At 36.8% G+C, this 11907-nt stretch overlaps 2 protein-coding genes across 2 annotated transcripts; one reads left to right on the forward strand and one right to left on the reverse strand.

Moving 5' to 3' along the window:
• Nucleotides 1-107: 107 nt before the first annotated feature.
• On the forward strand, nucleotides 108-2247 carry LOC118750409. Its single transcript, XM_036485133.1, has 2 exons — nucleotides 108-379; nucleotides 475-2247. The coding sequence occupies exons 1-2, from the start codon at nucleotides 126-128 to the stop codon at nucleotides 2114-2116; spliced, it is 1896 nt and encodes a 631-aa protein (XP_036341026.1). The 5' UTR covers nucleotides 108-125; the 3' UTR covers nucleotides 2117-2247.
• Nucleotides 2248-3550: 1303 nt separating this feature from the next.
• Nucleotides 3551-11209, reverse strand: LOC118750420 (the record flags this gene model as incomplete). Its single annotated transcript, XM_036485141.1, is given in 3 exon segments — nucleotides 3551-3797; nucleotides 3863-5217; nucleotides 11159-11209. Coding segments are annotated over 2 exon segments (1053 nt in total), but the record flags the coding sequence as incomplete, so codon positions are not given.
• Nucleotides 11210-11907: the final 698 nt, after the last annotated feature.

Consider the following 11907-nt stretch of genomic DNA (forward strand, 5'->3'; position numbering starts at 1 on the left):
AAAAATATTCCATTAATGCATTTTTATTTTGGCCACCAGCTGGGATATGTCTATATCTATAAAAACAATCGACCACCAACTAAGCGTCCACATTTGCTCCGCATATTTCTACTCGTCTGGGCGCAATGCCACTATCGTTGCTGCATTCTCTCATCGGCATTTTCGCGGTTTGGATTTCCAAAACTCCGTCGATGGCCGAAGGTCTAATTGCGGTTAATTCTACAATAGATTTGCCACTAATTGAGAACGCCAGCGACATTTTGTGCAGTTTCCATACGAAAGTCGTCTATGTGTATTTCGAGAATAAGACCTCTTCCGGTTATTCGGGTGACATACTGCGCGATTTAAGTGATTGTGGTACTTCGTATATAACATTGAGGTAGGTAGACAAATTACAAATCCCTTAAGATAACTTATTCGGCCTAGCCTAAGTCAATTAAATCCATTGATAATCTTGTGGCTTCTTCTGCATAGGAATCGCGTAAAGACTAAGCCATTGGAACTCATCAACAACGACGGTATACTGTTATATCTGGTAATGATCTTTCACGATGCTTCACAGCGCATCGATCTATCAATTATACAAAAATATTCCGCTGCGAAACACCTCTCGCACGTTATGATGCTAATCGTCAATTCGGAGACCGTCACCGAAGCTTGGTTGCGTCATACCTTCGCGATTTTTTGGCACATTTGGTTTCTGAATGTCGTGATAATGTTTCAACGCAACAATGAGCTGCATGTTTACAGATACAACCCATTTACCGATGAATTTCTTATAAAATTGGAACTAAGCAGTGGCGTGCTTCCGCGCAAAGACGACCTCTTCCCACCAAAATTACCGGATATGGGCGGCAAGCCGTTGAGCGTATGTCTGTACCAGGATGAGGTGCGAGCCATTTTCGAGGACGACGACGACGACCAGAAGGTTATCGGCAGCGATGGTTTCATGTCGGCTTTCATCGCCGAACGCTTGAATGCCACACGTGTAATACATCGCGTCAGCAGATTTGGCAACTTCATGCTAAGAGCCGATATTTGCTTCAAGGAGATCACACACGAGCTAGATGATGTAGCCTTCAATACACGCTTCCTAGCGGCGCCGACATTTGCGCGACAAGTCGAATATACGATCGTGCACAGCCGTGACGACCTGTGTGTGTTGGTGCCGAAAGCTAGGATTGCAACTATATTCTGGAACCTATTTCGTTCATTCACCATACCGGTGTGGCTGACGATACTGCTCTCGATACCGCTTGCCTATATCTTTTGCAACTTGGTGCACCTGCGTCTGCACAAGTGTGACTTCGATCTACTTCAACTGTACGCCACCACATTGTCAATGCCCTTGACACGTATTCCGGCACGCACCCCTCTGCGTATCTTCCTCTTCTGTTGGCTCTTCTATGGCATGTTGATTTGCAACGCATTCAAGGGAAATCTCACAAGCAGTCTCGTCTTTCGCACATATCAGCCGGATCTTAATACAATTAAGGATTTGGCTGAGTCACCGTATGACATGCTGACATATTCCAGACACTCTAAGCATTTAGAGCGTTTTCTCAATATAAGTGACCCTTATGAAGCCACAATAAAGCGAAAATCAATCGTTGCGCCCGACGAGCAAATTGTAGCGAAAGTCCGAGAAAATAATCTATCGTACGCTTATCTGCAGAAATTTCACTTTGCAACGTTCCATGCGAACGCACGCATGCACTCACATCGGGGCAGGCCGCTCTACCACGTCATGTCCACTTGCCTGGTGCCTTTTCATGCCGTCTACATTGTGCCCTATGGATCGCCCTATTTGGGCTTCATCAACCGATTGATCCGCAGCTCGATCGAGTTCGGCTACGCTGTTCATTGGGAGAGTATCATGAATGCGGCATTCATAGAGTCGGGAAAGAAGAACATCCGCAATCCGATGAACGATGATGATCCAGTGGTTCTAAAGTTGTTCCATTTTCAAGCAGCCTTCTTTCTCTTGTTCTTGGGGCTAAAGCTGGCGTTCCTGACATTCCTGTGGGAGATTTTTAAGCACCGCTCCGCAGGATATGATTTGAAGAAAGCAAGAGTGCGTATTATACATTCTCCAGCAAAGAGCGCACAAAACTAAGAAATTGTTACGATGTTGGTTTTATATAGACTACATACCACGTAGGTACATTTGTATCTTTTCAGCTCATTTTCAGTTTAAAGGTGCATTGGGTACAATCGGTTGAAATTTCAAACAATGGGTCAGTTTTATTGCACAATTAATTTTTTTATTTAAAAAAAACTTTGCATTTATACAAATAAATTTTAAAAGCCATAAATATGTATTAAAATAAAATAATTTGAATTGAGTTAAATCTAAAACTATCAGTACTTAGTTGGAGGCAAAATGAACGCCACGACCACAAAGTCCTTTTTCATCCCGACGATAAGTCCCTAATCCTGAAGGCCCATATTAAAATCTTTATTTTTCTAAGGCGTTCTAGTCCAAAATGGCACGCCAGTCGTTTCTCTTCTGTACCAACTGACGTCAATTGTAAATGCCAAGTGAAGACAAGTCCGTCTCCGCCTGGTCTCGCGACCCGTGTTGAATACTTTCACAGCTGGAGCGTTTCTGCCCATTCGAACATTATTATTGGTGTTAATGCTGGTTCCCAAATAAACGAAGTAGTCTACTCTTTCAAACTTGTAACTCTCAATAGTGACGTGGTGGGTGTCAAGACGCTTATGCTCTGACTATTTATGTGATGACAGAGGATACTTCGTTTTGTCCTCGTTCACCACCAGACCTATTCGCTTTGCGTTTCTATCTTATCTCGAGTAGGAAGAACAGCCCTTGGTTTTACCGATAATGTCGATGACGTCGGCATACGCCAGCAATTGTACACTCTTGTAAGGTATTTACCTGAGTGGTGCAGTTCTGCGGCTCTTATTATCTTCTCCAACATCAGATTAAAGAAATCACACGAAAGGATCCACCTTGTCTGAAACCTCGTTTGGTACCAAACAGCTCGGAGAGGTCCTTCCCAAATCTGACAGAGCTGATGGTGCTAGCCAAATTCAGACAACGCGGCATAATGGGATTTTCTTTTTGTGCTTTCGAAAGCGGCTTTAAAATCGAAAAATAGATGGTGTGTCGACCCTATTCTCGCGGGTCTTTTCCAAGATTTGGCGTATTGTGAATCACCTGATCACTTGATTCGTTAGATAAACTTTTGCTTGAGAGATCTTTACAGTATTTATCCCTCAAGCCGGGAGGTTAATAATTTACATTTTTGCCAAGTACATTATGTGATACCGTTTAAGAATTTTGCAGATATAATTTCATGCTCGAAACTTCAGGCAAATTTTCGATAAAAGAATCTCCGTGTTTTTTGTCGCCCATGAGTTTATTCCTTACTCTTTTATTATTAATCATTTATATATTATAACCACACAGTTATTTTTATCTTCATTATAGCATATAGCATTAAAAAATTGCATTGAACTAAACATTCAGAATTCACATTCATGCAGTAAACCCAGGAAATCATGCACTAACACAAATCGCACTCACCATTTTCTTCTCTTCTAAAGCTCTGTTCGCTTCCTTCAGCGCAATAACTTCATTTGTCAGTCTTTGTACTTCGTAGTTGGTTACATTGCCAGTCGTGGAAGCATTTGGCAAGTTCTCGCTGCCGGCGTCTGTCGCCTTCCTCGCACCGACCAGCGGCAATGTGTTGTTCTTCTTCAAAAGCTCTACAGCATTTTGCAGTCTCTTCACCTCATTCTTCCATTTGCGAGTCTCCGACTCATTTTGTGCGCTATTAAAGATAATTAAAAAATTTTTACCCAAAATTCACCACCAAGCTTAATCGGAGGAACTTACCGCAACACGCGCACTGCGCCTCGTTCGGTCGTCAAGCTGGACTTCAGCTCGTTGATCTCCAGTCTTAGCTGCTCTGTGAGCGCATTCAGCTTTTGTATAGTCTGCACATTTTCCTGCAGTTTGCGCTTGAGGCGCGGTGGTGGCGCGGCTGTGGTCACGCCGGCAGCAGTGACTAAACCAGTCGCTGCCGTCACTGGCGCTGGTGCCTGCGCTGTATTGCACGCGTTTGTCTGTTTGGTTGTCGGTGCGGCAGCAGCATTCGAGGCCGCCGCATTCGATTTTGCGCCACCCCAGCGTTCGGCGCGTTGTGCCACGCCCACATTGACATAGCTGCGCGTCGCTGACTGCGGCACTAGTGCCGGCAGCTCGGTGATGTGCAACTTTCCGCGGCAGTTCAGCTGTATGCCTTCGATGCGGGTGCGCTTCTCCTGATTCACCGAATCGTTGACGGAGGTGAGTGAAGCGGAAAGCTTCTTCTTGCGCTTTAGCTTATTCTTTACTTCCTGCCACTCGCCAGCGCCGGCATCATCACAGTCTTGGGTATAGCTCACGAGCTGTGGCGCGTCTACGCCGCCCATTTTGGAGCTCAATTCGTTGTATTTTTGTTGGCGTTGCTTGACCAGTTGGTAGCTTTCGCTCAAACTGTTGGCAAGCTTTGTAAGGATTTGCACATTTTTGTGGTTGGCGCTACTACCAGCGGCGTCATTGGGCAACTGGGACGACGCTGGTGTGTGTGTAGCGCCCTTTTTGTCATTCTTTCCATCTAACACGCTGCTAGAGGTCGTTTTTGTATATCTATCTGCCATTTTTACTCTCTAATTTAATCGATTCATACAAATTTTATATAGTTAAATTCGTGTTTTGTATGAATTTCGTTAAAAAATATGTATGTTTTTAGTATTCAATACTACTTCCTAAAATTATGGTAAGTCCGACCCGTTCGAAAGTTGCTCTTAATTTAGTTTTATTTTATTTTAAATTAGCGGCTGCAAATACTGCGCTACTCGGCTTTAGCGATCAATTTTTTGTAACAAATTAATTTCCGATGCAGTGCGTGCGTGTATGTGAATATATATAAATGTCACCTCCTATTTGTGTATATTTATGTACGAGTGCGAGTGCTTCTAACTCTGTAATTATTTTTTAATTGAGTTAGGTATGTATAATTCTTCAATAAATATATATTATTCGATTTTTTCTCAGGTTGCTTGGAGCTTAACTTTTTTGCCTCCTTCTTCCTCTTTAATGTAAAAAAGAATTTTCTGCAGCTTTTACGTTGCCTTCTTTGGCTTTGAATCAAATATCCGTTCACAATTCTAAATGGCACTTCTTGGGATTCTCCAGACTCGTTTTATCTGTAACAAAGGAGAGATACATATATTTGAGTACTTAATTATTAATGAAACATTCAAAAACTTTCCAAGAAAGAGGGTAAAATATTCAATAAGATTAAGGATGCATGTATGTATGCAGTTAATTTATCTACACGGTTGAGTACATTTTTGTTGTCTGCCGAAAAGTATGCAACAAATAAATTATGCGAAGCAAATGATCTTCACCGATCAAAAGCATTTGGCGGATATTTACTAAATAAATAACCCGTTAAATTTGAACGCGGCATGAGAAAATATCCAGAATGGTAAACAAGTATTTAAAAATAAAACGCTACTACGGGCTAATATTCCCTAATACATAAACACATTAACATAAATACATACATACATATGTACATAAACGTCTGTGTAACTAATATTCATTACTTGCGTGCCATTAGGCCACACTCTTTTATGCTGCATTGCTCAAATAATAGCCATTATTTAGAATTAGACATTACAACAAAATTTAGTTGCTTTCATCCCTGCAAAAAATGGGACTAATCCGGGATGACTCCGGGAGCAATCGCAAAGGAATGAACTGATCGCTTTTGTTCGAGCATGTCCTATGAAGAGTCCAATTGTTCACCTTTATACCCGAAAGGGCATAAAAAGCGACTAGTCACTTTTAAAAAATAAAAATAAAAATTTGCGCCAGCTGATATTCGAACCGGTGTGCTCAGTTTTGTTAGGCGAATACTCTCTCTGTGTGCCAACGCCGCACATGAAATTTCATTGACTAAGTGCGTACATATCATTAAATCGTTAATAGTACCCGTTAGAGATGAGTTGGGGACTAATTGATCTCCAATTATACCCATAAGGGATGAGTCGAGACTAATTGACCTCCATTAGTACCCGTATGAGACTAGTTGCGACTAATTAATGCCCAATTGTACCCGATTGAGAGTAATCTCGGAATACTCTCTTTAGAGATTAGTCGCACAATTTTTTGCAGGGCATGTTTGCCATTCGCACGTTTGTTCGCGTTACAAATAGCCCTTCCAAAGTATGTACATATACATATGTACATATTTGTATGTAATAACCACATTCTGCCAACTTATTTACAATATCATGCAACTTGTCACCGTTTAAAGCACTGACGCAAAGAAGTCTACACCTGCACTTGTGAGTTTTCATTCTAACCCTTGCATGACTGCAACAAAATATATATTTACATGCAATTTATTATCCCCACATTAGGGCGGTTCTTAAAAATGTCCGTATCTAAACTTTGTATGGGACAACCCTTTATTTTTTTCTACGCACAAAAGAAAGACATGCACGAAAATTTCAATATTTTTAAATAATTTTTGAGTTTGAAAATATTAAAATTGCATAATTTTGTTATTACAAAAAAATTAAAAGATGCGTTTTGAGCTCAGGCAGATAATTATTTGTACACCTGTTTTTTTTCGTTTTTGGGAAAATTGTTAAAAATGTTGCACTTATTCCGATGGCGGTCTTTGGAACTTTATATTGTCTGGTGCAACCATTAGCCGATGACTATAAATGTATACGAATAATTTTAATAATATATCAAATTTATCAGTTTTCAGTTTGTCAAACCCACAAAAGTTGTTTTCAAATATTGAAATTATCGTAAAAGTCCCTATCTTGAGCGTGCTCCATGCAAAATTTAGTTTCATATTTTAAGGTTCATCCTAACCTACATACATATATACATACATATTAACATTCTTATGTATATTGGTATGGATTAATGCACATTAACTGTCATTGAATACTTATGTAAATATATATATACATATACATATGTACATATATTATGTCACCGCAAGTTCACATTCACATAAACAGATAATCAATACAAAAACACAAATACATAAATTTGAAACTAACGACTGGTTTTCACTATGTCATATTTTGACGCCAAAATTTGGCGACATATTTTAACACAACTTTATCTCCTTTATCCATACCTTTGCCGATGATATTATGGGCCAAAAACTGACATACAACCGATTTCGCAGCACATGTACACGATTAAAGACCTATTCTGATCCAAATCAATCGATAAACCGCATTCTGATTCCATTTGACAATGTGTTTTCACTTATATGACGGCAAATGCCACTGAATTTGACATAGTGAAAACCAGCCTTAAGTATGTAATAGTTAGGCATAGAACTTTGTTAGACTTAAAAGCACAATTTTCTTGGCGCCACTGTTGCATATCAACAAGTCAATGTCTGATTATGTGGCATAGTGTCTAGGACTGCATATGCGAGCGTGTAATCTCAAAATATTTTCTAAGGGTTTATTGATTTTTGTTATGTATCTTAAGTGTGTATATGTACTATGTTGATAAAACCAATGGTACCACCTTTTTGCGGTTCAATAGAACAGAAATAAAATTTTTGGTTGTTGTATCATTGCGGTGACAGCCTGTTTGGCGTCTATGAATGGCTTAATTAATAAATTGTTTATGGCCATCATAAATTGGTGTAAGTATGTATGCTTGTAATTGGAGAGATACTCGTTGTAATGAAAGTAGCTTGAGTTCCTTAAGTACACACAGACAAACACCTAGAAACATTTAGCGAATGGCTTCAAAAATGAAAAGAACTATCGTTAACGATTCACGTGGTCCAAAGTTATCTGGTAACATACATACAAAAAAAAAACATTCCTATGAACTGATAACCTTCCTACTTTTTTTGAAGTTCGTTATTTGGATTAAGTTTTTTTTTAATTAAGGATAACTCATGAAAACTTCTTTTGGTTACATATGTGTGTATGTACATATGTACAACAGCAAAAAAAAATTGCCTGAACGTAAGGAAGCATTACACACTTATAAAACCACTTTTGCGCTGGAAGAGAGTCATAACTCAAAAACCAAAAACTCGAGTAAACGGCTTTACAGTTTTTGAAGAAAAATAATAATAACTGAAAAATAAAATTTATAATAAATATAATCGGAAATTTTAAATCCGACTATGAAGCTTCGAATATATCCTAAGTTGGCTCGTTACTTTGATCAAAGTGTGAGTGTTTTCTAGCATTAATTGCTTAGCACAGTGAAACACAGATATACAAAAGTTGTGAAAGCGACATACTCCCTTTTTTTATTGGATACAATTTACAAATGTGGTACCGAACTTGAAATTAACCGTAATTTCTGCATACTTATCTCCAAAAAGTTGTTTAAAGACATTTTTTTTTTGACAAAAAAGCGATATGTACTTTCCCTCTTTTTACGTAAAATTGAAAAATCACCAGCCTAGCTGTACTACGGTGCATTGAACTTTTTCGCATAGAGTTAGTAGTACATTTTTATGTATGTATATATCACAATAGCACATAATAAATACATGTGCGTAATCATATGTACATATGTTTAACAACCACCACTGTTTTAATCTAAAGCAATTAAGAACAATGTTAAAAAAAGCTATAAATACGTGAATAAAGCTCAAAGTGAAAAGAACTCGTCGCCGTCTTGATTTGATATTTACACTAGGCGACAAATTAAAGTGTACACCTGGTTCTAATATAATGCTCACAATTATTTTCATGAACCATTTTTTCCATCAATTACTTACGAAAATATAGATTATTCTATAATATAAACCGTATAAATCTAAGTTTTACACTTTATACAAAAATTCACAATTTCATCAAAATTTTCAACTTTTTATTTATAATTTCAAAAAAAAAATAAATCGAGTATGCAACAAAGTGAAATAAGTTCAAGTTGCAAGTGGTAAAATTACTATTGATTTTTTACGAATTTCTTTGTCGCATTTGCTTCCATATAACGAATAAACACAATTTATTTTGGTATGGAAGGAAACCGCAAAATTTCAAAAAACATTTCATGTAAATTATTGTGAAGATTACATTAGAACAAGGTGTACACTTTAATTTGGCGCCTAGTGTAGGTACAAGCATACATATGTACATATGTACCTATGTATTTAAGTTAAAGTGCAAAAAAGTAGTGAGTATCAAAACTTTTTAGTAACATATCTGTTCCTTAATATAGAAGGCCCTTTAATCTTTCTGCTTCTTTACATATTTATCAATTAAAATGCTTTATTAAAATTAAATCTATTTAGTTTAGAATTCCTACAAAAGAATTAATTAACAAGGACTAAGGATTCTAACTAATTTAATGTTGCAGTAGTTGCTTTTAGATTTCATTCAGTTTTCGATGACTAATTTACCAACTTTTGTTAAAGGCAGGATTTAAAAAAAAAATAAGCGAACGCCTTTCAATGTCAAGTATGTATGCAAAAATATTCCCCAATTTTTCGAAAAAAGAAAATAAATATTACGATTACTGTTACATATTATGTATGTAAATATTTTAGTTATTATTTAATTACTTTAAAAAAAGGTTTCTTTTTTTTTTGAAATATGTCATTCATCCAACAAGTTTGCGACATATTCAATTTACGAATAATAAAGGGTTGACAAATGTAAAATTCCGCCAAACCCTTGCTCGCTTCCTTTGTTGTTATATGTATGTGAATAGAAAAGACGTCAAAGCAAAATATTGGATTACGAATCTGTAGTCGTAAAGTGTCCATCAGCTCCATATTTTGAAAAAAACTTGTTCAAAATATCAAAAAATCTGGGTTTCGGCAACATTTGAGAAGCTCTAGTAGAAAAAAAGGGTGATAAAACCTTCCAGCTATACTTAAGTTAAAACCTAAACTTTGGATTACAAACCCTGAAATTATCATCCCTGTACCTTGACCTAAAGAATCATAATTTATTGAACAGCAATAACTGATTTCCTGCGAAGTTTGAGTACCTAAGCAATAAAACACAAATTGACAGAATTTTCTTCTTAGAAGTTAATTTAAGCTTAAACTTTCAACAATTAATTCTTAAAATCTCATTTCTGCACAATTCTTGAATAGTCCTTGATAGTAATTTTGGTAACCGCAAATATGAAGTATCACATTTGACTGCAGGTAATCTTCAGTGGAAGGTGCAGGAATGGTATTTTCAGGGTTTGTAGTCATTTAATTTAATTCACGCCTACACCTTTTGTTTCTGCAAACCCAGTCAAAGACGTGATTTTTTTACATTTTGACCACGTTTTTTTTTTCGAATGGAAATTTTATATCTACAGATTCGTAATCAGCACGAAAAATTCTATCAAAAATAGCTTCAACATGTGTCGCACCAACTTTTTTTTTCCAATTTTGTTGGCCTGTGTTATTGATTTTACTTACATATAGTACATATGTATGACGGTAAATTTGTATTTTTACCCGAATCGGCCTTACCTAACACGGTCGAAAGCCGAACGCAAAAATAACAAACAATTATATTTACATTAGCACATAAAGACATACAAATTAAGTGCCACTAGGTGACGTCAAAAATTAAAGTCTGACCTCAACGATTAGGCCTATTTTTGTAATGTTGCAATAGTCCATTGGCAAGTGTTAACACCGAGCTTTTGCTAAATACATATGTATGTACTGTGTTCCACCACTGTTTATGTTGATACTAACAATGAGCCCTACATACATTTTAAAACAAATAAACGAACGGTAGGCATATTTATTTTTAAGCTACTTCAATGTTTGTCTTTAGAAATTCAATTAAAGTATATTCTACATATATTCGAGATCTATTAAAGTTTCTACTCAACAATTGTCATCAACAGAATTGTATAGCTCCACCGTGTAATTAAGATTCCGAATTTCCACTGGGCATTACATTACGAAATTTTTAATGACAAAAATAATTTTTTGACATGCCATTTTTTTATTTTTTGCATTTCGATTCCTAGTGGGAATTCAACATAAGGCTGTACTTTTACACACGTTATAAATATATCATCATATAACTTTGTACATATGTACACATATATACATACATATATTCTCACATGACTTTCCTCGCGTGAAGAAAGCACAATATAAATACTCACTTGCACTATGGGCGTGTGATTAATTGCAATTTTTGGTACGAGCCTTGCTATTCTGGAATTCACATGAAAAAATACCACTCAAATTAGTTTCATGATGCATTCTCTTTGTTTTGGCTCATTTAGTAGCCATAAAATCCACTTGAAGTCCATTGAAATTTTCAACTGATAAGAATTATTATTTGTAACTTCAATAAACGCGATTTTTTCACAAAAATTACGCAGAAGTTTAATGCGTCAATGGAATGTATTTAGTAATTTTTATCACTTTTTCCATTTTATTATCTTGCAGGTTTCACGGGAATACCGCGCAGTTGCAGATTCACGCTTGTACTGCAATCGGATTCTTAAAGAAAGCGAAAGCGTCTAAGTGTGAAAGTCCACTTGAGTTCAATGAGTGCAGGTGCGTTTTATAGGGAGCAAAATTGCGAATTTTAGAGAGGAAAAAAGCTTAAGAGGAGGCACTTATTTTTAATTATATTTAAGAAGATGTGCATTTGAAAGGGAGGCGAACATTTAAGAAAACGGAAACAGTTACACTGTGTAACAGCCGGATTATGGCAACTTAACTTACCTTAACGGAACGTAGAACTTAGAGAATCAAAATCAACAAAACAGATTTCGACGTGGCCTTAAGTTACGTTAAGTTTCGGCTGTTCAATTATAAGCAACATCCATTTAACAGAATTTTTAAGAGAGAGCCGTAAGTTACGTTAAGTTGCCATAATCAGACCATAACAGTGGACATGAAT

The sequence above is a fragment of the Rhagoletis pomonella genome, unplaced genomic scaffold (genome assembly GCF_013731165.1).
Source record: "Rhagoletis pomonella isolate Grant_MI unplaced genomic scaffold, Rhpom_1.0 Rhpom_scaffold_00001, whole genome shotgun sequence".
Classification (NCBI taxonomy): Eukaryota; Metazoa; Arthropoda; class Insecta; order Diptera; family Tephritidae; genus Rhagoletis; species Rhagoletis pomonella.